Source organism: Myotis davidii, unplaced genomic scaffold, assembly GCF_000327345.1.
Source record: "Myotis davidii unplaced genomic scaffold, ASM32734v1 scaffold59, whole genome shotgun sequence".
In the NCBI taxonomy this organism is placed as follows: domain Eukaryota; kingdom Metazoa; phylum Chordata; class Mammalia; order Chiroptera; family Vespertilionidae; genus Myotis; species Myotis davidii.
In genome coordinates, this window is record NW_006293001.1 from 1380831 (window position 1) to 1408034 (window position 27204).

The 27204-nt window shown below is 38.4% G+C and overlaps 1 protein-coding gene across 1 annotated transcript in view; it reads right to left on the reverse strand.

The window, feature by feature from the left end:
- Positions 1–24305, reverse strand: part of ITGB6 (integrin subunit beta 6) — a 71697-nt gene extending 47392 nt beyond the window's left edge. The window contains exons 1-8 of the mRNA XM_015565776.1: positions 24202–24305; positions 24019–24094; positions 23207–23286; positions 20249–20453; positions 19397–19643; positions 9311–9476; positions 7569–7730; positions 4235–4330 (exon numbers count right to left, since the gene is read on the reverse strand). Of these exons, the coding sequence (XP_015421262.1) occupies positions 4235–4330; positions 7569–7730; positions 9311–9476; positions 19397–19643; positions 20249–20453; positions 23207–23286; positions 24019–24094; positions 24202–24246 (1077 nt within the window). The 5' untranslated portion in view covers positions 24247–24305. The remainder of the gene's footprint in view (positions 1–4234; positions 4331–7568; positions 7731–9310; positions 9477–19396; positions 19644–20248; positions 20454–23206; positions 23287–24018; positions 24095–24201) is intronic.
- Between the last annotated feature and the right edge of the window lie 2899 nt (positions 24306–27204).

Sequence of the window (27204 nt, forward strand, 5' to 3'; positions counted from 1 at the left end):
TTATTCGTCCCCCCCCCCAAGCTGAGTCACTGACTATTAAAGCTGGAGTGTGTGTGTGTGTGTGTGTGTGTGTGTGTGTGTGTGTGTGTGTGTTTTGTAAAACCCAAGGCCAGAAATAAAGGGATTTTCATCCCATCAAAATTGTTTTGATCCTTCCCAACAGTGAATATTCTAAAACAAAACAATAACAAAACAGCTAACAAATAGCAAAGGGATCCAATTTTTGTTTTATCTTCCTTCCTAATTTCTCTTTCACTGTTCAACTCTCTTGCTACAGTGAAAAGCTCAAAAGATAAGCAAAAAGAAGAAAGAAGGGGTGATATAAAAACTAGGTTATTGATTCCTGAAAAATTGAGACTCATATGTGGTCGATACATTTCACAAGCTACAAGAGAACATCAGGCTCAGAGCATATTGTGGCTACTCTTCATGCTTTTTTTTTATTTTTTTTGATATGACGACTGTCAAGAGGGCAATTGCTCAGGGGTTTCCTTTCATGGCCTCGTAAGGAGGCTCTGGAGCTTTTCCAACAGTTTGGTACTAAGACTGATGGCAAAGTACTTCTTTCCTCTCTTGTACCTCTGGGTCAAAGTGGAAGGGGAGGGCGATGGGGCAACCCAGGCTGCAAGGATGGCAGTAGCAAGGGTCAGGCCCCCTGCTGCTCTTGTACGTGGGCTCCCTCAACCGTGACAGGTATTTGTCACCCAAAACTCCAAGTCCTTATTTAGAAACTTTGACTCAATTTGAGAAAAGATAAGGTGCTTGCATTGCAATTTTTAAAGAATTCACTCAACAAATACTGAGAATCTACTGTATACGGAGAATTGGCCTAAACAGATAGATGAGCAAGACTCAGCTTTCTCCTTAAAGAGCCAATAATCGAGGGCTTTTTTCCTCGGGAGAGAAGGGTCCTGCGGTGGTATAAAAACCTGCTTGGGTCCCCTGTCCCCATGCTTTAGCCCAGGGGAGGGCAAACTTCTTGACTTGAGGGCCACAATGGGTTCTTAAACTGGACCGGAGGGCCGGAACAAAAGCATGGATGGAGTGTTTGTGTGAACTAATATAAATTCAAAGTAAACATCATTACATAAAAGGGTACGGTCTTTTTTATTTTTTTTAGTTTTATTCATTTCAAACAGGCCGGATCCGGCCGCGGGCCGTAGTTTGCCCACGGCTGCTTTAGACACATCACTCTGTCCTGATAACCATGGTGATGTCAATTAGTGATCATAGGTGTTACTGGCTAAACTGGATGTGTCTATTGCCAATATATCTTGTTTACTTCCCAGGTGCTATGTTTCAACATTGCATCATAAATACCAGGTCATATAATAATTATTGTTATTAACTTCACAAAACTCACACTTTCCAGGCAGATGTAGACATTTGGAAAGATATAGGCCTTTTAAAACCTTGTAAATAATATCAGGTGATTAATAATACAATGTAGTACAGAACACCGATTTGATTGCTTTTTAACTCAGTATCTCACTAGAAAGGAAAGACTCATAAAATTAGATAGTTGGGGTTTAGTAGCCTGATACTATCCTAATGTAAATTAATAATAAACATTTGAAAACAACAGAGGAGGTTAAGACATTTTTTTTTAAGCTTGGATAATTAAACCCTGCATCAAAATGGTATTTAGCACTAGAATATAATATACTACCTACTGCTCAGTCTATTATCTATCATTATCTTTTGAACCCTGTAATTGGACAAAGAGGAAACTATTCATAATAATCAGTTTGTTCAAAATCATCTGTTTGCTGGAGTCTGGGGGTGCACATTGCAGTCATATTGAACTGAGGTGAAACTGCTTACTCCCTCCTTTCCGTTGTTTGTTCATCGCTGTTACCACAAAGTGCAGCAACACTACACACCTGGGCAGTCCAAAGCATCTTACCAAAATTACCGAAAAAAAATAGTCGTTTTTCCCTGCATCCTATGAATGGGCAACACAAGTCTTATTTGCTGCAAGACAGGATGTCATTGAACCTGGCCCATCCCCTGCCAGGGGTGTATCACATAATTATGCTTAACACAGCACTGGGGCAAGCAATCTGTCCTCTGGAATTTCCATTAGATTCAACCATTAGTGGCTTTATTAATCCCAGCGCTGGTTTTATTTTTCAGTTATTCTTTGGTAGTTATGTTCCTTCTATTACAGCTATCCAAACATCGAGGTTGCACGGGGTTTCCTGTACACATTTAAATCTAAGAGATTTAAATAGAAAAGCAGCACAGGCCATTATTGGTCTATTTTCAGTTTTCATTATCAATAAAACAAGACATCAGCATTTTCATGCTGCGGGAAGCCTTCAGGGAAGTGCAATGATGCTGTCATTATCTTCAGACCAGGCTGCCGCCTGCCCCCCTGATGCAAATGGAATGGCGAGTCCAATAAAATTAAAATAAAATCACGAAAGGATTGGAGTCACAGAGAGGGCTGCTGACCTGGTCCCCTGCACGGCTCCCTGAAAATGTCCCTTTGAATTTAGCGGAACCTGGATGGTAAAGACCACAGATCCTGACAGAACATAAATTCGTCTCATAATAACATTAGCAGGCAGTCAAATAAATGTCCTGCTGTTACATTAGAGACAGGCTCTAATCTGGTGTTTTCCATGGAAATGATCATTTTCTTTGCAACGGGAGAACAGAGGATGCAACTAGCTTAAACCCAACAGGTTCTATTTTGCCGTATAATTATTTTTCACCTTCCTCTGTCTTTTAAATAGCAGTTTTGAGGAGCTGTATAAATGAATTGTGAGTTTTAAAACTATTACCAACATGAGTTATGGGTGTTTATGTTCATGATCATCAGTCGTGTTTCCCTGACTCTCCTTTTAAGAAAAGTTCTTTTTTTTTTTTTGCAACCCCTCCTCTCACAACTAAACAGGAGCCCTGGTGTGAAGGAGGTGTTGAGACCCCCAGGGTCCTCTCATGCTAGCCTTAAGGATCAAAGGCAGAATAGACTCACTATTGTATTTGTGTATTGCAGCTCTACTACTTAAAACCATTGGCAACAAGTATCACATACTAAAGAGCCCTAAGAAAATGCCCAGATCAGGTGAACCCACGTGGTCTCTGAGAACAAAGGCCTCGAGTAGGCAGCTTGATTGCAGGGGACTTCCTTGGTTTTCAGCAGAAGGCAATCTCACCTGGAGTACAATACCCTCCTCTCATTAAAAATTCAAGATAGAATCTCCTCCTGTACCCTTTCTACAGAACCTGATGCAAGTTCATGGGCTGCGTGGTCCTTAGCAGTGAGTGGCATTTAATCAAAGACTCTGTGAAATGATCTCAGAGTTTCCTGAGCCCTGTTAAGTCACCAAGCTTGTTAAGAGGCCCTTTCAAACGGAATGGGAGATCAAACTCTGAATTTAGGCGTGTTTGAAGCTTCCGCATAGAAGTCAGAAACAATTTAATGTACACCCATTTCCTCTGCATTTTCCAGGGCCCAGGCTGCAGACTCACTACTTCCCTGTGGCGTTGCTCATTACGAATAGATCATTTGCTCGTCTCCCATTTCATAGCATGTTGGCACATTGTTTTCCTTAGGCTGAAAAGACACCACAGAAATCTTTTGATTTTGCACAAGCATTTTATAGTTTATGCATTGGTTTCCAAACATTATTTTATCTAATGAAACCATTCTCTTTCTGTATGTGGGTGGTGCTTCCATCCCAAAACTTGAACTGCAGACCAGCTGCTTTAAGGGGGAAATAACGTTTTGGCCCAATTTAACAACTTTTTCTTTCAACTTTCACTCCTCAATAGTTTGAATTGTGTCTCTACTTACATATATTTTTATGTGTCTAAGTTGCAAATCTCAGAGAATTTAAAGTCAATTCTCCTCCCATTCTCATAATTTCCTCTGCTTTCTGTTGATTCCTTCCTTATCAGGTGAAGTAGTTCAAGGAAAGATACACTACTTTTTCATTAGGTAGGTGGTCCCATGCTTATTGGTCCCCTCTTTCACTTACCTTTTCATTTCCACAACTCTTTCTTCCTTGTTTCACCATAGCTCTGTCCCCCACTCCTCTCTGCACTGCCGTATTTATAATTTAAATTGCAAACAGTAACTGAGTCCACTTTGCCAAGTGTCCACTTTAGTTGGCACGTGTTAATGATTTTCTAATGGCGTCCCCTGTGTTCAATTCATAGGGTTGATGTTAAAGTTTCACGTTGAGTAGTGCCCCTGAAAGAATCTCCTGCGTTGTTTGCTTACCTCATATAAATGTACTTGTTCTTGGGTTACGGCAAAGATCAGTAACACGTTATTTTGCACCAGTTTGTCAATGAGTTGTCCAATTGTTGGATATTCCTAAAATTAATATATAGATTTTAAGTATCATCTTAAGAAAAACATGCAAAATAAAGAAAAGACCGTTTCTTTCAGGTATCTTAATGAGTTTGACATTTCAATGCTTGTAGGCATTATTGTATCTGTCACTCTAAGTAAACAAATACACAATTAGCATTATTTAGTTAATTTGTTTAATAATCATTTACTAAATCTTATAAACCCAGTGAATTCCTAAATCAGTGCCTGTCCATGACGTATGGTCTGTTACTTCTAAGGGAGATCATTTTAAATGTATTTAACAATGAGGAGTGGGCCATATTTTCACATTTCCTCTTCTAAGAGCCACTTGCCCACAGTCTGTTAGAGGGGAGAGAGGTAGTTAGTCTATGAAGGATGGGACTAGGTGGCTCTTATAGCTCTGGAACTGCAATTGCATGAAGTGGGCCGAGGCTGAGGAATGGCATACAACAACTCCCACGTCTGTCAGATTTGAGACGTTCCTATACCAGTTCCTGGGTTTGGTCTTATTGCCTTTTGAAGCCACTAATTAGTTTTAGGGGACCCTGCGATATTTTCACAGGACAGTTGAAAACACATTGCACATCATTCCCAAGTGATAGGATACTTTAAAAAGTAAAGAAGCTGTATATTATCAGATCTGAAGATGGCCACTCTTTTCCAAGGCTGAAGAACACACAGCACAGTTGCCTCTTACAGTACATGAGTCCAAATGTGGATCATGGAGAAAGAGGAAATGCACGTGAAAGAGTAATCTGCAAACAATTAAATTAAGAATTTGTCGATGGTTCTGAAGTCAGCCAAAGTGGAGAGACACTGTATACTGGTGTGGTGTGTTCACATGTTCTCAGCACTTCAGGTAAATGACCCCACGGCAAATCTGGCTGTGTAATACATGCTTTCCACACCATTTGGATTTTTATTAGTAGCTATTGATAAAATCCAGATAATATAAATCTTCCTGGGCCTGACATTTTCAGTTTCCTCGGCTGTTCAACTGCCCAAATCCTGAAGCATGCATTTCTTCAATGATGACCCCTCCTTATCTCCACATGTTCTCAAACTTTTCAACTTCTGTGCATGTGTAGTCAGAATCATACTATGTAGCCCCTCCTAGGTGGGCGAACATGAATTTCTATTTGATCCACATTAATTGGCTTAGTTCCCACACAATTATCTTGTAAGTTCCTCAAAGCTAGGGACCATGTCTTTTTTTTTAATGTTTTATTTTTAAAAAAATATATTTTATTGATTTTTTACAGAGAGAAAAAGAGAGAGATAGAGAGTTAGAAACATCGATGAGAGAGAAACATTGGTCAGCTGCCTCCTGCACAGTCCCTACTGGAGAGGTGCCCACAACGAAGGTACATGCCTTTGACTGGAATCGAACCTGGGACCCTTCAGTCTGCAGGCCGACACTCTATCCACTGAGCCAGACTGGTTACAGCCAGGGACCATGTCTTATTACTTTATGGCTCCTGGAGCCTGGCCGAGTGCTCAAAGGGCACAAGGAGCTATGTTACAGGCAGACACAGAAATAGTTCATGGCTTCTCTGCATTTGTAGAAACTCAGCAAGAATCAAGTGAACAATTATTAGATGAGAAGGTCATATAAGCAACAGGTAATGTTTGCTTCTATGGTCCTACTTTTTCCAAGATTCTATTAGGGACATTTCAATAATTGCAAAAATGGCGTGTGGGGAGGAGCGGACTCACTCTCACAATTTCTTGCTCCTTGTTGGCTAAAAGACAAAATGTGGCTACCCTCATTGACCTTGTAATATGGAAAGGCAGTTTATATGATTAAAGAACATATAAGCGTAGGGAATACTATTGAGCAAAAGATAGGAGAAAATATTCATGTTGAAGTTTAGAAATTTAGGCAAGAAACGGTAGCAGATATTTGTGAACCATTAGATTTTTAAAAATTGGCAGCACCATATTAAGCATTTATATGCATTATCTCACTAAATTCTTTTTTTGGAGAATAGTGTTTTTCAATATGAAATTAGAATTCTTCCTCTTTTTCTTTCTCTTTCTCGTTCTTTCTTTTTCTTTCTGTCTCTCTTTCTCTTTCTCTCTCTCTCATTCTCTTTCTCTTTGTCATTCTCTTTCTCTTTCTTATTCTCTTTCTCTTTCTTTCCCTTTCTCTTTCTCATTCTTTCTCTTTCTCTTTAACTTTTTTCTCTTTCTCTTTCTCTCTACTCCATACAGTTCTACAGCATTGTCATTTTAAGAAGTCACTTAAATTCTCTGTAGCATATTTTTCCAGATATTACTAGTAAATGGGGATAATATAACTTTCTCAGGTTGTTGCTTCATAATTCAATTCTATTTCTTAGTCAGCACCCACTGCGCTCCAGGCACTCCTGGTCCTGAGGAGCACACATTAAATAAACAGAGACAGACATGAGCAAACACATTTCCACATAGTGATGGGCAAGAAGACATCTAGGTATGGGAGCGAGGGAGGGCGATCACTACCTGGCCTAGCAGAGGTCAAAAAGGGCCCCTGGAGCAGCCATGATCAATCTGGATTTTAAGAATAATTAAGTTTCTCAGAAGCCTAGGATGAAAGAGCATTCCAGACAGAGGGAATAGCATCCGCACACACATGGTAGCTTTATGGTCTGTTCAAGGAAAGCAGTTACCTACATAGGATTCTGGTGAGAATTGAATGAGATAATGGACGTCGAAGGAACTCTGAAAATTTTACAAAAGTCAAGTATTTTTTTTCTTTGTATGTCACCAGTATTTTTTAAATGACAAAAAATACGCCAAATGTGAATACGCATTGAGCAAGCAGTACTTGACTAATTGTCCCCATAGAGCCCTGGTCTGGGAAGGTATGGCCTTATTTAGAGAACATGCACTGGGCCCATCATTCACAGTAACTCCTGGGGGATGACTGTTTTGGTCTGAGCCCCCCTTTCTGGGGCTGTGGTTGAGAACAGAATGAACTGACTGTGTTGCTGGCCTCCGGCTCTGTGAAAAATTGGGAGGTTCTGGAGTCATCTGGGCTATAGCAGATCCAAACTTCTCACATAACCCCACCACCCACCTGTACCCCTGTGGGGAACCTTGAGGGTGGTGAGGATTGAGACAGGGAAATCTATTCATCTCAAATCAGGAAATGTACTGTGTGCACCAAGTGTGGGTTATTCTATGTCCGCCAGCCATTATTGCTTCATTTGCCTTCTAATAGCCCTGAAAACAGTGTAGAGTGCAGATTACACACCAAGACAGTTGACATGGAGTATTCATTCTTGCTGTCCAGGTGACAGAGCCCATCGTTAGGAATGACGATGCCTGCCAATTTGCTGTCCATTCCAAAGTGAGAATCGGCGTCGCTCACAAAGACCAGAAGATGGAGGGAGTCGTTCCGCCAGCCGATTTTTTCCTGCAGTGAGAGAGAAACATTTGGATTGCATTGGATAGAGGCAGGCATTTATCGAGAGTGAATCAATTATGATTGGACACATTCAGAATATAACAATTGTATTGCTGGTCTATTTTAGCTGTTTTCATCTATTATGAGTTGCTAACATTAATGTATTAAAAACACAAAATTTTTGTGATGTTTGTTTCTTTCTGGATAGCATCTTCAGATGATCTATGCTTCAGAAAAAAATAGTTCCACTATAATCAATATTCAGTTGATCCCAACTTTTACATGGTTATTTTTACTGTCCATTTTCAATGTACCAGAAAAATAAGGGGAGGGAGGTCACAGATTATCCCAAATCCAAGATGAAGCCAAACTAGGCAGAATACAGCACAAAATGGAACCTGAGTAAGCCTGTTTTATTCAACTGTCACCCAACATTTAAGCACAAATTTCTCTTTCTACTGTATCATCCAAAAATTATAAATGTAATGGAAGGATAAGAATTGCTTATCAAAGCATAGCCTCAAGGTACTGCCAATTAAAATGGTCTATTGGCTGTTTCTTAGCAGAGCTTTCCCCTTCAGTTAACAGTAGTCCTGGAACTAGTGGGGCAAAAGCTCATCCTGGCTGCACCATCCCTCCTTCTCCTCTGCCTCCACCACCTCCTCCTCCTCCTTCTCCTCCTCCTCCTCCTCCTCCTCCTTCTTTCCCTTCCCCTTCTCCGTCTCCTTCCCCTTCCCCTCTTCCTCCTTCTTCTCTTCTCCTTCTCTTTCCTTCCCTAATTCCCTGGTCCTCCCACCTTCTAGGAGCTTCAGCCTGTCCATTTCCTGATATTTTCCATGAAAAGCTGTCACCTGAAGACAGAGGAATGATTCTTGTGTATACGTTGCTGACTGTCAAGGACAAGTGATGTTTCTGCACTGTTGTAGAGACCATGTGGCTTTGGATGCTTATTTTGTTAGTTCAAAACAATATATATCTATTCATATATAGAGATTAATACTGATTTAGGTCATCTTTTCTTTTTTAAAAAAAATATATTTTTATTGATTTCAGAGAGGAAAGGAGAGGAAGAGATAGAAACATCAAGATGAGAGAGACTCATTGATCTGCTGCCTCCTGCACGCCCCCCACTGGGAACCAAGCCCGCAACTCAGGCATGTGCCCTTGACTGGAATTGAACCCGAGACAATTCAGTCCCGCAGGCAGATGCTCTATCCACTGAGCCAAGCCAGCTAGGGTAGTCATCTTTACTTTTTAAATGACTTCTGCCTTTTATTTTTTACCATGATTAACTAAAAAACTAATTAATCTAATTTAAATCTTTAAAAATTAATCACACGTGACTTGTAGTAAAATTTCCCCAAGATATCTACAATTTTATTAGGATACCCAAATATTAGGCATAAAACTGCCCATTGTAACATGATTGAATTAAAGATTTTACAGGGATTCTGTTTTAATAAAAGTATCAAATGTAGAAATATGGCAATTAAAATAAAGATTAAGTTAGCCAAGCATTTCAAAGCAGATGTGTTAATAAGAGATGAAATTTGTATTATCAGAGTAAAACACACTTTCCCTCTTCATACCTTACACACAGCAGCTTGCATAATTGCATCAAATCCACCCTCAGGTGTGTCAATATTAGCAGAAATTTTCTGTTTCTTCACAATGTCATTGAATTTTCCAGCATCATTTGTCAATGGCAAAATGTGCTTGAATCCAAATGTAGGTAAGCAGAAGTATGGAATACTACTACAAAAGCAAAATATGAAAAGATTCTTATGAAATATGACATAATACATAATTAATAGATCTAATAGTCTGGCAACATTTGCTTACATGATAATGAATTTTTCTTAAAAGCCTGACTCTGTAAATTGGCTATGAGCCTCACTGCTAAGGTTGTTGTTATCATTTCCCACTCACCCCTTCCAAATTAACCATATTAGCTAACACTTAGAGATCACTGTATCTTACACCGGCTCAAGCTCAGATAACAGGTAATCAGGTGATCAAACTCTCCACTCGTATGTGTGTGTGTGTGTGTGTGTGTGTGTGTGTGTGTGTGTGTGTGTGTATAATCATTACCTCCTATTGCCTCTCAACTCTCAGCCTTACTACAGGGTGACTCATACTCAATGACAGGTATGAATCACCCTGAAGCCGGGCTGAGAGTGAAACCTTTCTTCTTCCTCCTCTACTCCCTCCTGCACTCCCAGCCCTGCCCCCAACGGCCCAAAAACCAGAGCATGGCTCTTGGTTCTAGATCCCAACTCTACTATGACTGAACAGACTATTGTGGACCAGCCTAGAAATAAAACCACCACTTAATACAGTTTACAAATGGGGAAAATGTCATATTAGCATATCTGCCCCAAAATATTATAGTAGAACAGAAAAAACTAATCATAAATTCAGCCACATCTTATTCAGAAAGCCAGTTAGTAACTGTGCATAAGACTTGGGGCAAGTTACTCAACAATCTGAGTTTTAGGTTTTCATTTATAGGATGGAGATAATAGTACAGAGCAAACATTCTTAAAGTGAGGCCCCTGGACCAGTAGCATGATTATCACTTGTCATAAGTGCAAAATCTGTAGTACTACTCCTGACCTACTGAGTTAGATATGTTAGGGATGGACTCAGAAATCTGTTATTCTAAAGCTTGAGAAAACTGGGGTAGTAGAGACAAAAGGCATAGCTTCCAGTGACGTTGTGGTGTGCTGTCTGGGGAGAGCTGGTTGACTCTTATAAGAGCAACTTTGCAGGTTCAGAAGCCTATCTTGTCAACACAGATAGAGCCAGTACATCTTGCAGGGTCAGGCTTCTGTTCACCAAGTTCATCTATCTGAGTAATACAGCCAATCCTCATCATTCATAATTCCATATCTGCAAACTCACCTACTTGCTAAAATTTCTTTGTAACTCCCAAATCAATACTCTCAGTACTTTCTCAGTCATTCATGTGAATGCACAGAGTGGCCAAATAATTGAATCACCTGATACACATGTTCCCAACTGAGGTCAAACAAGGCTTTGTCTTCTTGCTTTAGCTTTCCATGCTATACACAGATATCCTTTCCATGGTCTATTTGGTGCCATGTTTTTTGCATTCTTGTGCTTTTCGTTGGTGATTTTACTGTTTAGATGGGCCCTCAAGTGTGGTGCTGAAGGGCTGTCTAGTGTTCCTAAGTGCACAAGGGTGTGAGGTACCTTATGGAGAACGTAAGTGTATTAGATATGCTTTGCTCTAGCACGAGTTATAGCAGTTGTTGGGTGTGACTCAATGTTAATGAATTAGTAATATATATTAAACTAGAGGCCTGGTGCACAAAAATTTGTGCACTGGAGGGGGGTCCCTCAGCCTGGCCTGCCCCCTCTCACAGTCTGGGAGCCCTCAAGGGATGTCCTAAGCCACAGTCTGGCCTCCCTCTGTGGGAGGTGACCCGCTGGCTGATCAGGGGAAGGCACCGCCCCCATCATCCCCTCACTCCCCCACTGCTGCTGCCTCTGGCCTCCCTCTGCAGGAAGTGACTGGGCTGATCAGGGGAAGGTGATACCCCCATCACGCCTCTGCTGCTGCCACTGCCAGTCACTGCTGCTGCCTGATCCTTGGCCCTCACAGCCACTGTGGCTTGCCTGAGCCTCAAGCAAGCTGCTTCAGCTTTGTCCAGAAGGACGTCCAGAAGACATCTACTCTAATTAGCATATTACCTTTTTATTAGTATAGATAGGGTGTTACACACAGAAAACAAAATTATATATTGATCAGTTGGTGAAAACATGACCAGAGGCTCACAGGAACCTAACCTTGTGTTTCTTCTAGGAGCAATGGTTTAACATTTGCTAATTCAGTGTTCCAGGAGACTATACAGTAAGACTCTTGTGAATAATGAGAATCAATTGTATATACAAATCAGAATGACTATGGATTTATTCATACAGAGTAATGGAGTTCTACTGGGACCAGAATGCTGCTGTCTGCAAGGGTAGTCATTTTCTTACTATCAGTAGACTTTCACAGAAAGCAGGTCATAATCTGATGTGTCCTCAAGGTTCAAAACAAGGGGAATTGGAGGACCTCAGCACTGACTGGTACAGTTTGAGACGTCTCAATGCAGCCATCTCCAGAATGGATGCTCCTGGTCACCCCCATCTGTGGTCGGCTAATAAAAGTTTGGGAACCGAGGAAAGCCAATGACACTAGAAATTGTAAGTGTCTTGGCTAAGGCCCTTGGATTGAATGTGGCCTATACTTGCATCTGTGATCCCTGTTTCTTCGCCCTCCCCTAACCTACCAATTCTGTTCATTCTTTTAGTTATGACAGGATACCTGGCCTGGTGGGCCCAGAAGCCAGTCTGTCACTTCCAGAGAGCTTTTCATATTTTCTTTCTGATTCATTATATTTAACTTTAGCTCTCAGAGGCAATCTTAAACTCTTATTTTTAATATTTTGCATGAGCTGTCATTGAAATTCTGAAGAGTTGACCACAGATAGTATCTATGGTCCTAATAGAATAATGGTGAGGCTTGAATGAAATAAAATGCCTGAAATACACAGCACAGTGAGCTTTTCCGAATAAGTGCTTCCTAAACATTAGTCATTTCTTACATAAATCACTTCACACAGAGTCTACATTTGGCTACTGATATCTCTAGAATCATATATTTTTCTCCTGATTAAAATAATAATGTATGTTCATTGAAGAAAATTTGGGTTTTATGCAGAAGTGTAAACAAGAAAATGAAAACATAAATTTTAATGGTTATAAGATGTATCATAGTTTATTTGACCATCTCTATTACTGATAATTTATTTCAGAAACTTTTCAGTAATTAAATAATGTGTGATCCTTTGCAAACTCCAAAAAGCATTACAGATTAGATTAAAACAAGTTTTACAAGTGTGGTGCACAGACCCTCAGACATCCCTAAGATCCTTCAGAGTGTTAAGGTCAAACTCTTTCACAATAACAAAAAATGTTATGTGCCTTTTTCATTGTGTTGACATTTGCAGTGATGGTACAAAAGCAACAGTGAGCAGAACTTCTATTGCCTCAGCACAGATAAAGGCTCCAAGCTGTGTAGTTGTTCTTACATTTTCACCAGCAAGCATTTACTAGAATAACGTTTAAAATGCAAGTTTTTACTCGATTGTTCTTGATGGGGCAGTAAAAGTTACTAATTTTATTAAGTCCACACCCTTGAAAACATGTCTAAAAATTTCTTTTTCTGTATGACCAAGACAGAAATACGCATACAGTATTTTTGCTGCTCACCAAAGTAATTATTGATAGTAGAAAAGCACTTTTGTGATTGTTTGAGCTAAACTGGCCCCCCCTTTTTATAGATATAGAATACCATCTTCACCTGAAAGATGCTTTACACACTATTAATCCAACTTAGATATTTGGCAGACATGTTCTTAAAAATGAGAAAAGTGAGGTGTCACTTCAAGGAAAACAACCATTGGTATTTGTTGCAACAGATAAAATTTAAGGTAGTTTGTAAATTAGAATTTTGGAGAACTTTCATCTGCCACCTATGAAATTAATAGCTACCCAATGTATTAAGAAATATCTGATGATATTGATGATGATATTAACAAATGGGATGCTCTTGACATTGTATCATGAAATTTGGAAGATCTGCCTAACTCAGTGAAGCAATGGTTTTCAAAGGATCAAAGCATTTTATTACAAAATCACACACATTAGTAAAAGCCATTCAAAGTGCAAGACAGACCAATGGCTTTTAACATGACAGAATATGAAAAGTTCATTGACATTGTTTCAGATTCCATATTGAAACTAACTTTTATCTCTTGTTTAGTTTGAATGTAGTATCAAAGAAGAATACCCAGTCATGAGAAAAAGCTGTTAAATGTGTCTCCCTTTTCTAACTGTGATGTTTGACTTTCCTCATGGAATTTAAGCAAAACAAAGTATCTCAACAGATCAAACACAGAAGCAGGTATAAGAATCCAATTGTCTTTTATTAAATCAGATGTTAAAAGATTTTTAAAAATGTAAAAACAAGGCTAATCTCTTTGTCTTAGAAAAACAATGTGTGTTTTTTTTGTAAAGATGTGTTATAGTAATATACAGTACATTTCTTATTTTAATTATCAAATAAATCAATAACTAATGATTTTTTAAATATTTGTTTTCTAACATGCTGAATATTGATAGATATAACCTACACAGTCTGAAGCTCTTCGGGGGAGGTCTTAATTTTTAAGAGTGTAAGAGAGTCCTGAGATCTAAGTTTGAGAACCACTAGGTTAAAATTATTAAAGATACTAAGTGTTGATGAGAGGAAGAAAATTAACACTTTTGAATGTTTGCCATGTTCTGAGCTCATTCAATTCTCACGATTGCCCTAAAAGGTGAATATTATTATTTCCATTTAAAGGTGAAGAGAGCAAGTTCAAAGAGAGTAAGATTTTGTCCAAGGTTATAATTTAAACCCAGGTCTGAAAAACTCCATGGTCTTTCCTCTTACGTCTTATTGCCTTTCTACTAAATAGCATTTTTATTCCATAATTACAAGGTTTGGATTGATCAAAGGATTGACTTTTGTGTTTAGTGTTTGAATTCCTGGTGTGTATATGTATCTGGACAAAGAAACTGGGAGAATTTCCACATGTAATGGAAAAGGAAAAATAATGTTGCAGCAAAAAAAGAACTTTATATATAAGTTTAACTAATGGTAATTTTGCCAACAAGAATAAAAGAAACAGTTTAGAAAATAGAAAAAATATTGACCTTTCAAGAGATCTAATATATAATACTCTATTATTGATAGTAGCTGCCATTTACTTAGAGCTTCAAGATCAACCCCAGTACTAAATGCTTCCCTTCATCACCTCCACCAATCCTTAAAACCACTCTGTGATCAGCTGTTATTCCAAACTGAAGCTTTGAGAGGTGAAACGATTCACTTACGGAGACATTGGGAGTGAGTAGATGAATGTGGACTTATTTCCAGGCTGACTCCAAAGCCCATGCTCTTAACCACACTATACAATGTGCCTGCTCCCCGAAGGGTTTCAGCTCCTGGAGGACAGAGCCCAGATCTTTTTTCCCAGGGATCCCATGCCTAGCACATACTTGGCACATAGTTGAAGCTCATTAAGTTTTTGTTTAATGGTTGAATGAATAAATGAATGCATGAATGAAATGCAATCAAAACTATAAAATGCCCTAGGCTTTCCTTCTCTAGAAACCTGATTAAGAACAGGATCTTGTTAATTCAAGATGCTGGGCTGTCAGTTTAGCTGAGCCATTGAAGTTTGTTAATTTCAATTTTTTCTCCTGATAACATTCCATACCTATTGTTCCCTATTGTTATTAAATTTTTTAAAAATTAATTTCAGGGAGAGAAAGGGAGAGGGAGAGAGAGATAGAAACATTAATGATGAGAGAAAATAATTGATTGATTGCCTCCTCCACATCCTCTTCTGGGGATCGAGTCAGCAACCTGGGCATGTGCCCTGTCGGGAAATTGAACTGTGACCTCCTGGTTCATGGGTCAACGCTCAACCACTGAGCCACACCGGTTGGGGCCCTGTGGTCATTTTTGTACTTTAAGGTACCACATCTGATCTGACCTGTGACAGAAAAAAATGATTTTAAACAAACCCCTGGGGCAGAGGTAGCACTTTGTAATGCTAGATAGAATTGTTCTACTTGACTCTTTACTGAAGCTTGTTGAAGGAGAAAGACATAATATATAGAAATTTTAGACTGGTGCAATATTCTGATTTTTTTTTCTAAAAAGGCCAAAAGCATTAGAAATGCCTTTATATTAAAGATTTAGGAGGCTCATAGCACCAAGCTTATTTCCCTTTACAAGTGAATCAAACAATTTATGATGATAATCATAATTTATTTATTATACAGCATTTTTGAGGATACAAATCATTATATCTCTATAGAAATCTGTTCAGTGTTGCAGGAATTGATAGATGTCACTCAGTATCCATTCTTTTTTTCTTCTCTACTAACAAAATTCTGATTCTATTTGGGGTAGCAATGTGCTTCCTTTGCAGCTAGCTGTGGCTATGTAACTAAGTTCTGGCCAAGGATACACAAGTGTAAGGAGTTCTAAAATTTTCTGGCAAAACTCTTTAAATTGAGTAAATAAAATCAATATTCATTTGTAACTTTAAAAAATATTACCAAACAAGGAATAGAAGGAAACTTCCCTGATCTGATAAAGGGAATCAAAAACAATAACAACAGCAACAACAACAAAAACAACCACTAGGTAACAACATACTGAAAGGTCAAATGTTGAAACTTTCCTCTTAAGATCACAAGCAAGATGAAGGGCAGCTTCGATCCATTTCTACTTAAAATTGTACAAGAGATCCTAGCCAGCATGAAAGGCAAGCAAAAGAAAGAAGAGGAACAAATATTGGAGAGAAAGAAGTTGTTATTCACAGATGACCTGATTATGTACATAGAAAATCCTAAGGAATCTACAAAAAATCAGACTAGAACTAATAAAAAATATATCAAGATTGCAGGATACAAAGTGAATATGCAAAATCAATTGCATTTGTATATGTTATCAACGAACAATTCAAAAATAAAATTTAAAAATTAACTTTAACAACAGCATTCAAAAGCTCATAGCAATAAATCAGACAAAGGATGCACAGGATTTTATCCTGAAAATGACAAAACATTGCTGAGAGAAATGAGACAAGATCTAAATGAATGGAAATATATGTCATGTGCAATGATTGGAATATCCAATCTACATTCTGCCCAAATTGGCCTGTGCAATTCTAATCAAAATCTCAGCATATTTTTTTAAAGAGTTGACAAGCTGATTCTAAAGTTACTATGGAAATGCAGAACATGTAGAATAGCCAAAACAAAGGAACAACAAAGTTGGGCTTGCACTCCAGATTTCCAGACTTTTTATAAAGCTACAGTAATAAAGATTTATAAAGCATTAGAGTTACATGACTGTGTTCAAAGGATCAATGGAACAGAATAGAGTTCCCAGAATTAGACTCACACATACTCAGTCTATTGCCCTTTTTCAAAGGCATCAAGATCATTCAATGGGGAAAGGAAAATCTTGCATAACAAATAGTTCCAGATATTTGCATGGGAACATAGGCCGTTTTCCTCATTCAAATAAAAGCACATATTTTGAGGTCATAGTCATAACTGCAAGAGCTTCAATGGAAAAGCTTCTAAAAGAAAACATAGCAAGCATCTTTGTGACGTTGGAATTCACAAAAATTTCTTAGGACAAAAAAGGAACTAAGCAGGCAGGTAACTAATTGTACATCTCAAGAAAATAACTGGTGTCATTAGATTCTCTTATATCATTCCTGAGAGGATTAACTTAAGCATCCAAGGAAGTTAAAGTAAAACCAGCTCTCTTTGTACAAACTTCATGATTTTCATGTTTTCATGATATTTTGAACTTCAGTGATGATTTAAAAATAAAGGTGTTTATTGTATGAAAACAAAGAACTAACCATTACATAAAAGATTGATAAATTGTACTTTATCCAAACTAAAAACTTTTGCGTGACCACAGACATTGCTAGAAAAATAAAAATACAATCCATAGACTGAGTGTAAATATTTTCAAAACAGATAAAGAACTTTTATCCAGAATGTATAAAGTACATATACAGTTGAATGTTAAGAAGACAATCTAATTTTTTAAAGTGGGCAAAATATTTGAAATAATACCTCACAAAATAAGATATAAGAATGGCAAATAAAGACATGAAAAGATGCTCAACATTATTTGTCATTAAGAAAATGCAATTTAAGCTACAATGAGGTACACACTTATTTGAATGGCTAAAATTAAGGAGACTGCCTATACCAAGTATTAGCAAGTATTTTTAATAACATTGCTGATGGAAATGCATATCCACTTTGGAAAATAACTTGATAGTTTCTTAAAAAATTAAAACTATACTTATACCATTTAGCAATTCCAATTCTGGTTATCTATCCAAGAAAAATAAAAAGTCCATCTATCCACACAAAGAATTATATGCAAGTGATCATAACAGCATCTTTCATGATAGCCAAAATAATGGGTAACAATCCAAAATAATGTCCATTAATGGAAGAATGAATAAGCAAAGTATATAGTAAATCCATATTAATGGACTATTACTTAAAACAAAAAGGATCAAACTACTGAGAAACACAAAATCATGGATGAATCTCAAAAATATTATTTTGAGCACAAGAAGGCAAACACAGAAAGCTATATGACATTACTTTATTTATATAAAATCCCAAAATAGGAAAAACCTATCTAAATTACAGGAACCAAAAAGTGGTTGCCTCTGGTGAACTAGAACTGATTGTAATGAAGCCTAAGGGAAGTTTCTGAGTGTTGAAAATGCTCTATATCATGTTTTAGGTAGTGATTATATTGGTATATTCAACTGTCAAAACTCATCAAACTGAGCATTTTTGATGTGTGCATTGTAGTATATGTCAATTATATGTCAAAAAAGGAAGTGGGGACAGACACCATCTCTATACTTGAATGCAAACACAACTTCCAAGAGTTACAATCAGTAACGAGTTCCTTTCATGGTCAAATTATTTTGGTTTATGTCAGATTCGAGTTGGAAATCACACTGAAATGTCTTAAAGTGATATTATTAAACTTGTTTGTCTTTTACAGAGATGGCTGCCTGGGTGCATACAAGTATTAAAAGTCAATGGAGGCTAGGAAAGTTATTTCATATATGCCATACTTATGGCAGTAAAAGGCTTGGTTTTGGAGCAAACCAGATCTTAGTACAAATCCCTGATTAGTCATGTGGCCTTGGGGAAATTCCTAAACTCTCAGAGCCTCTGTTACTTCCTCCGAATAGGGATAAGAGAATCTGCTTTGACTTGCTGTTATTATGAAGACTGAAGGGTGTCATTTATGTAAAACCTTCAGCATATGGCCTGGCACTAACCAAATGATAGCTCTTTTTCATTAGAAGGATATGAAATAATTTTATTTGGAACATGTCATTGACTCTATAGGTAAACCATCACAAAGCAGTTCGCCTTCAACCATTACCACCTGCATGATACAATATTTTAATTGCTGGTTAAAGCATATTATAATGGAGTCACCATCCAATTTTCTACTGAATTAGGTAGCAGTGAAGGCTACAAAGGCCTTCTCCAAGCAGTAAGAGAAATCCACATTTCCCAAAGTATGTCAGAGGAAGCTGCAAAACATGCTATTTTGGCAGAAGTCATTATAGTGGAGACTCTGAGAACATGTGGGTTACTGTCAAATGGCCACAGAAAGTGGTGATCATTTAGAATAGATGGTCTCAAATGGGCTGGGGATGGGCACATAGCGGAAGTGGTGAGTGGAACCCATAGCGAAAGACTTGGTCCCCTTGTCTGCAGAACACAGAGCCAAATTTGCCATATTTTGACCTACACAGGGAGACAGATGCTGCAAGGACCCAAGGCTAGAGCCATGTATTAAGATGACTTTCCCTTGGTTCTGAACAACCCAGGCAACTGAGAGAGCTGCCGAGATCTAACCAGACAGGAGGGAAATGCCAGGGAGTTAGCAAGCTCCTGCCAAGTGCAGCTCAGAGCGGGGCTATCTCTACAGTAAATCAGTGTTCAAAGATTCCAGAGAATCATTTACTTACCTGCAAGGGTTGGCGATTTCTTCTGGCGTTGTTTTCATAAAAGGGGAGACGGGTTTTTCCACAAAGGAGCCAAAGCCCAGTCTAAAGTTGCTAGTTAATTTAGACATCTCCTTGGAAAGCAGGGAACCCAGCTCTTTGATTGTGTTGAGGTCATCGTCCATGGAGGCCGAGAGGTCCATGAGGTAATACAAGTCCACTGGGTAATCCTCCGTCTGGCGAACTTGCACTTGCACAGTCTGTTCACCACCTGCAAATACCCCGCAAGAAAAGTGAGCCCATAAATATGCATTGAGACGTGTTTGTGACTAGCCAATCACTGGGCTAGCTGCCTATTTCATTTCAATAAGAAGTTACTGAAGATACTAAAGATTTCATAAACTATGTGGCAAAGTTTATAAATGAATGAGCCCATGGTAATCTTTCAGCAGTGTGTTTAGAGCTACTGAAGGAGGTAAGAGTTAGGATATTTTATATCACCTTGGGAGGACTAGCATCCATTTAGATGAGAGATAAGCTGATTCTTTTTTTGTATTTTTAGAAGAGGAGAGCAAAATGAAAAGGAGTTTAAAGCTACGTTACAACTCTTGAAGAAATGTGAGGAAAACCTTAACAACATTTGAGCAATTCAAATGGCTTCAATTAGATAAGGCTTTTTATAGTGACACATTTAGAGTACAAGTGACCAATATGAATAAAGAAAAACAGTTCTCTATTTCCTTAAGAATGGGCAAAGGAAATAATAAACAATGGTATTGTAATATGTGGTACAAGGTATCTGAGCAGAACAGTGAGATTACCATGTGATCGTAGATATTTTTACATGATCTAATGCTCATGTCAATCATAACATACCTGGTCTCAATTTAAGAATCAAGCTTTGAGGTGCAATCTGAACAATGTCAGAACTATTTTTCTGTCTGCCTACACTGAGAGGCTTATTTGTAAGTATTTCTACTTGGGAGACAGGGTTTTCGATGAAGTTTTCTTGACATCCTTTAGCTAGAAGATTTGCTCGAGTATCACACCTTTCACCAACTCCAGGTAACTGGGTAAAATTCTAAAAAAGAAAAACAATAAAAAGAAAAAGACAAATCTGTATTTTTGTAAGATACAATTTTATTTTGCTTGCTTTACTAGTTAGGCATCTTGCCATACTCAGAATGTCATATCCCTGATATTGCTTGTATGTCTAAAATTAAGTTATAGCAGAATAACCAGAGAATTCTGCCACTAAAATTCAGAGTAAAATTGCATTCTTCTTTTATTATATTCAAGTGAATTCACCTAACAATTTGTTTTGGTTGTATAAAATGCTTATTTTTCAAATTTCCTTTGCTGTGCCCAGAAACATGAGACAGATGAGTCAGATAATGCAGTAGATATCATTTGTGATAAATTCACAGATGACCTGGAGGTTTGTGGAATCCTAGGATTATCCAAGTTCTCAGTGTGTCTAATGCCAAACCCAGTGACCTTTTTCTGTGGATTCCTACATTGCTTTATCTAGCTCTCTGTCCTGGTTTAATACATGGATGCATCACCCTTATGTTACAGTAGTACTTCATTAAAGTTAACCTCTTGGGGACTTTAAACTCAGTGTCTTAAAGTATTCAATTTAAGATCTTTTAGAACTTTTTCCAAGATTTGGAAGTGGGGAAATGAAATGAAAGAGAATAGAGTGCTTTTCTATTTAAGACTTGGGAATTTCCCAGTAGCTCTGATTCAGCCGAGTAGCAGGAGGCAGTGAGATGAGTGTTTCCAGGAAGACACGTGGCCAGGGAGTCGCAGGAAAAAGGCAGAAGGAGTGGAAGGATAAATACTTGTCTTACCTGGAAAGAACTTGTGAGGCTCTAAGCAGTCAAACTTGAGGCCCATTGACTCTCATGCTTGGAAAGAGGCAAACCATGCTCATGTTGTTCTCATGCCTTAGAATTCTAAGCCACTCTTGCTGTTTCACCAGCTAGGAAACTTTCCTTCTGAAATTGATTTTTGAGACTGTAATTCGTTCTATATCAGTCAAGCCTGTGCATATTTGAGGCACCAGGCTACGGGTAGCAAACTAACTTACTGTGATGTATCCAAGGTAAACAGTGGCTGGACAAGGCCTCGCAACCCTTCTCAACATGTCACTGCTACCACCTATAATTACTATCTTTGCCAAAAGACTAGAGCTGGTATTAATCATAGAGGCTATTCTTCTATATGTTCTAAGAAGCAGCCTAATTTACTTTTTGTTCCAAATGCCTCAGCTGATATAACTGCTACCATTAGAGTAATCTTTTAGAATAATCTGGCCTTAAAATTTGGCAATAACTGACTACCAAGTATCATCCCCAGGTAAAGCTATCAGTAGTAACTTAAGAAGCTCTCTTAAATGAGTGCTAAAAGATGCATTGAGATAAAAATTCCAGAGTGAACAGTTTGTTAGACTGATTTGTTGTTTTACGTCTCTGGTAGGAAACTAATATTGTCTTTTTTAGGGAGTCAATGTAAAAAAATGTGGGTTTTCCCTTCTCTGTATATTCTCAAACCTATTCTTCATACACGAGCTCAAAAAGGCATAATTCTGGGGGCTGGGTGTACACACACACACACACACATGCACGCACACACACGCACACACACACACATCTCATAAATACAGACAACAATGTGGTGATTACCACAGGGAAAGGGGGATGGGAGAAGGTAGGAGAGGGTCAAAAGGGGATATGGTGATGGAAGAAAACTTGATTCACAATACAATAGACTCATGATGTATTATAGAATTGTACCCCTGAAACCTATATAATTCTGCTAATAAATATCACCCCAATAAACAATACAAAGAAGAAAGGAAAAAGCATAATTCCCTCGCACTGTACTTTTGTTTGTGCCTCATCAGTCAAGAGGTGAGGGACGTGAGCTGGGTTTTCGTTCTGGGGTCCCTGAAGCCCTCCTCCACGGGTAAACATTCAGCCTGCAAGGCGTGTTGAACAGTTCTAGTCTGGTCTGAGAGAGGGGTCCAGGTTGGTTCCCCTTGAGCATGCTACCAGTCCTTGCTGAACTTGGCGTTAGTGCGTTTTGTTTTGTGTTTAGATTCTCTTTATGAGATTCAGTAGTGCAGTGTTCTAAATCCAGAAAAAGCTAAGCAGATTTTGTTGTTCTTGTTCTTATCAAGAATCATTTATAGGTCGCTCTCTAGTGTCACAGGAGGCAGTGACTCAGGCTGGCTTGTAATACATTCCCTCGTCCTTGTACTACCTCCACATACTTTTCCATTTGAACAGATAAGGAATGCTATTTTGGGCTTGGTCATTGTGGTACAGTCACCAAGCTCATGAAAATGTAATGTTTAAAAGAACTAGGTAATGTCTCAATAGTAAAGTTTAACCCAAATCTAGAATACTTCTCTTAGAATCTCACAATGATTCAGAATGGATCCCGGTTCACAGGTGGACTACAATTATGGGACTGAAGTCAAATATATATTTAACATTAGAAAATACCATCTCCATGACCTCTGATGGCATTTGACCGGTGAACAGTTAGAATTGGCTTTAATATAAGGGGAGGAATCAGGTGAAATAACGGACCCCGAGTTAAATATTTTTCTGAATAATTTGACATTCACTCCCTCTGCAAATTGCTTTTGAAAGTAATCACAGCAATGACTACTTTGATCCATCTACTAATGCTTACATTTTCCCTCCTAGGTTTCTCTCACCCTTCTAACCCCACAGAGAGCAGGACACAGTCAGAACATCACTGATGGCATTAACGTAAGTGTAACTGAGGCTTTTACAATCACGTTGAGGTCATTTGTTTTACCTCCTGAGAGCACCAGGCACACTGAGGTCCAATGAGCAAACAGTCTCCGCAGGTCTCTGCACCTCCCATGGCACAGCCACCTGTGTTTAAACCCAGCAAGACACAGGGATTCAGCACTCTCTCAGTCACTCCACTTTCCAGGCTTATGGCTCTTAAAGTACTTGAACGAAGCAATAGCCAAGTTTATTTTTGTCTTCACAGATCAGTCCTCAAAATGTTACCAATTGATAAAGTTTATATTTGACATCAACCACATTGAAAATATGTATGTCTTATTATCCTAAATGATCATTCTCTTTATTCTTAAAATAGGAAATATTCCAATGTTCACAAATATATAAAATTATCATTTACTGTTCTCATTCATTATTATCCACTTTAATTTAAAAAAAATATATTTGCACCTTTTTAAATACTTCTCTCTTAAATGTACTATAGTTTTAGTTTTTAAATAAATCCCTGTTCTCTCTCAAGGTCATTCATTACTCTTGTTGTATTAAAAAGAAAACCAGCTAGTACAGTTAACAAAATGGTTGTCACAAATGTATTAAGAAGTCCCATTGTATAGTAATGCTGTTTAATTCTCCTCATTAAAGTGCCCATGCAACCTTTGTATTTATTTACTTTAAGCCTAGAGCATACGCTGTGGAACAGTCCTGCGTCTGCCTGTAATTTGTTAAAGTGTTCACTCAATGGCAAGAAAGCAATCAAACCGGTTAAATAAAAAATGACTTCAGATCGCGTTTCTGAACCAAATGACAGGTTTGTCAAGCATACCACGAAAGCAATATATCGGAGAGCTCAGGTCTTACCTTGTACGTGATCGTGCCTTCCTAGAAATAGAAAGAACAGGCAAAGCAGTTCAATCCCCATTCGTTTCAGTTCTCGCTGTGCAAACAGATTAAAAAATGAATTACCTTCAGCGTTACAAGACCAAAGCTGAACATCGTTAAAGTCTTTTTTCCTCGAAGTGTAAAATGTTGAATACTACTTACACTGCTTTGAAAAGAAACTTGAGATGTAAATAAAAAAGTTTTCATTAAGACAAATGAAAACAGAGGCTACCTGGACAGGTAAAGAAGAAAAGCTGTGCTTAAGAGCAACTTCAACATGATTTACTTCCTTGTTCTCCTTATAAGGAAAGCAGGTGTACAATCACCAAGAAGGTGGAGAAATTCATTCAGTAGAAATTTTTGTGTAATTTCTATTAGTCTCTCTGCATCCTAGAGAAAGTCAATACCTTCAGAGAAATATTGATCAGTGAAATGTCAAAAGAGCAATTGAAATGTTTTAAAGTTGTTTCTAAAATAATTTGAAAGAAAAACAATAAAGATGATAAATAAAACACAAATCTGTAAGTTATAGGTAAGGAGGGTTTAAAAAATTGAGCTAAAGAAAAATACCTGAGATTTTTGTATTCCATTTTAAATCCTTTGCAGAGAATTGAAATAAATTCTGAAAAATAGAAACCATTTCACAGTCAATTTAGAAGGCAGGCTAAGGAAAGCAAAACATTGTGCTCCTTTGTTTTTCACATTGGATGGAAGATACTTTTTTATATAAGTATAGAAATCTTATTTTTAAAACAATATTTTAAATAAATATAATAAAACCAAATTAGACCAGAATTAGTCTCAAAATAGCAATAGTGGAAACTGAAACATTGATGCCCAAGATTCTGAGTCATTCCTGATAGGAAGCAAGTGCTCTTGGTTGTGTCCTTCCCAGCTTCTAGCTCACACCGTGGAGCATAGGAGGTATTTATTTGTTGAACAAAATAGTGACAAATTTAAAATTCATACAAGCCATGGCTAAATTCATGAGGCTGATCATATATTTTCCTAATGTATTCAAGAGTATGTTTTGCGCCTCGCCGGTGTGGCTCAGTGGTTGAGTGTTGACCTTTGAACTGGGAGGTCACAATTCGAGTCCGGGTGGAAGCATATGCCTGGGCTGTGGGTTCAGTTCCCAGTGTGGGGCATGCAGGAGGCAGCCGATCAATGATATGCGCTCATTATTGATGTTTCTATCTCTCTCTCCTTCCCCCTTCCTTTCTGAAATCAAATATATATATATGACATTTTGGATGTGTAGAGACTACAAACCGGTACTAATAAAATATTCACTTTCTCTCCAAACTGAACTTAGGCTTCTTTGTGGCTTATGTTCTGGGAAGAGGGTGGAGCAGATGGGGGACGGCGGTGAAAGGGGCTGTCCTAACACATGGTGAAGGAAGATGATTTGAATTTGGGTGGTGGGTGCACAGTGCAATATACAGATCTTATAACATAGAAATCCACACCTGAAACCTATATGATCCTATTAACCAATGTCATCCTAATAAATTTAATTTTTTAAAGTGTATTTCTAAGCAAGCACGTGAAATCTATGAAAAGAGGAAAACTAATTACAGGTTCTTCTCAGAAGGCTTTGTTCATTTTGAACTCTATCATACACAAGAACCTGGAAGAACATGGCAACAATCCTGTAGAGAGAACACAGAATTATGAAAGAGTTGGAAGTATGCCTTTTGGGAGAAAAATACAGTTCTATGAATTAAATTGATTTGGCTTAAAGAAGAAAGATTGATACACAAGTTATCTGTGTCCCTGATATTGCCTCCATTTTTGTATCTAGTATTAGGTTTCATTCATTGATTCATCCAACAAATATTTATTGAACATCTACTTTGTGCCAAAGATTGTTCTAGAAGAAGCCAAGTAAACAAAGCCAAGCTCTTGAGACATAAAACATATATTCCAGGCTGAGTAGCAGTAGTAGAAAGACAGATTCTTAAAATCAGGCAGTGATAAGGCTATGAAAATTATAAAACTGGGTAAAAGGAAAGAGGGATAGGAAGGGTGAGTTACTTCATTTAGGATAGTCAGGGAGGATTTCTCTGCTCAATTGACACCTAACAGATCCCTAAATGACTTGGGCAACAAAGTGCAAAGGCCCTGAGACAGCCTCGTGCTGAGCATTTCCAAGGACAGTGGAGGGCAAGACGAGAGACAGAGTAATCAAATGAGGTTAGATCGAGAGGCAGAGATCAGATTGTATGTAGTCTTGACTGTGAATTTTATTTTAAATGTGATATATCCCACTGTCAGACCATCTCCAACTGGGTGCAGGCAGCAACAACAAGGTCCCCAGGGAACTCCAGACACTCAATGTGACCCTGTTGCTAAACTGGGGACCTTGTACTATGCCAGGTACAGAATTCCATCCAGTCCCTAAATAAGAAGGGCACTGCTTTATTTGCTCTCCAGCCCAGTTGCAGCCCCTCCCCCACATCCAAGCCTTTGCGCCCACCATTTGTGCTGCCTGGAGGCTCTTGCCTTCTTATTTTTCTCACTTGACTAACTCAACTCACCATGTAGGTCTCAGTGTAGACGTTACTGGGACTTGCCCCCCACAGAACTTCATGGTCTCTCCAGGCTTCCTTTCCAGGAGGCTTTCCCCAAGCTAGTCCTTTTCACTGTCCTTGTAAGTGTCTACATCCTGGCCTCCCCCCCCCCCCCCCCCCAAGTGTGAGGTCTTTTAAGGCATTTATTTATTCAACACCCATCTCTTGTATTTTTACTTGGTATCAGGCAGGACTGTCTTAGTTATCTTTATATTTACAAGCAGCATAATGCTTGTACTTTGAAAGTATTCAATTATTATTTTGCCTACAATACTCCATTAATATTAAGTTTATAAGTGATTAAATGAATAACTGGTTTTCGAAGGTACGTAATGCAATTAGGAGAGGGAAAAGGTGCTTCCCACTTGGGTGGTGATGAAAGCTTAAAATGCAGGGTGGAGAAAAGCAGCTGAATTTAAGAGAAAATACAGAGTACAGCAATGCTACAATTAAGCATCCACCCACGGTGTTTTCCCCTTGGCACCATGCTGGATAATTTGTACCAGCTAAAAGGCACAGGGGAAACATTCTTGCTTCCTGAAGATGTGATGCCTGGTGCCCTCTCCTGGAAAGTACCTGCCCCTGCCCCTAT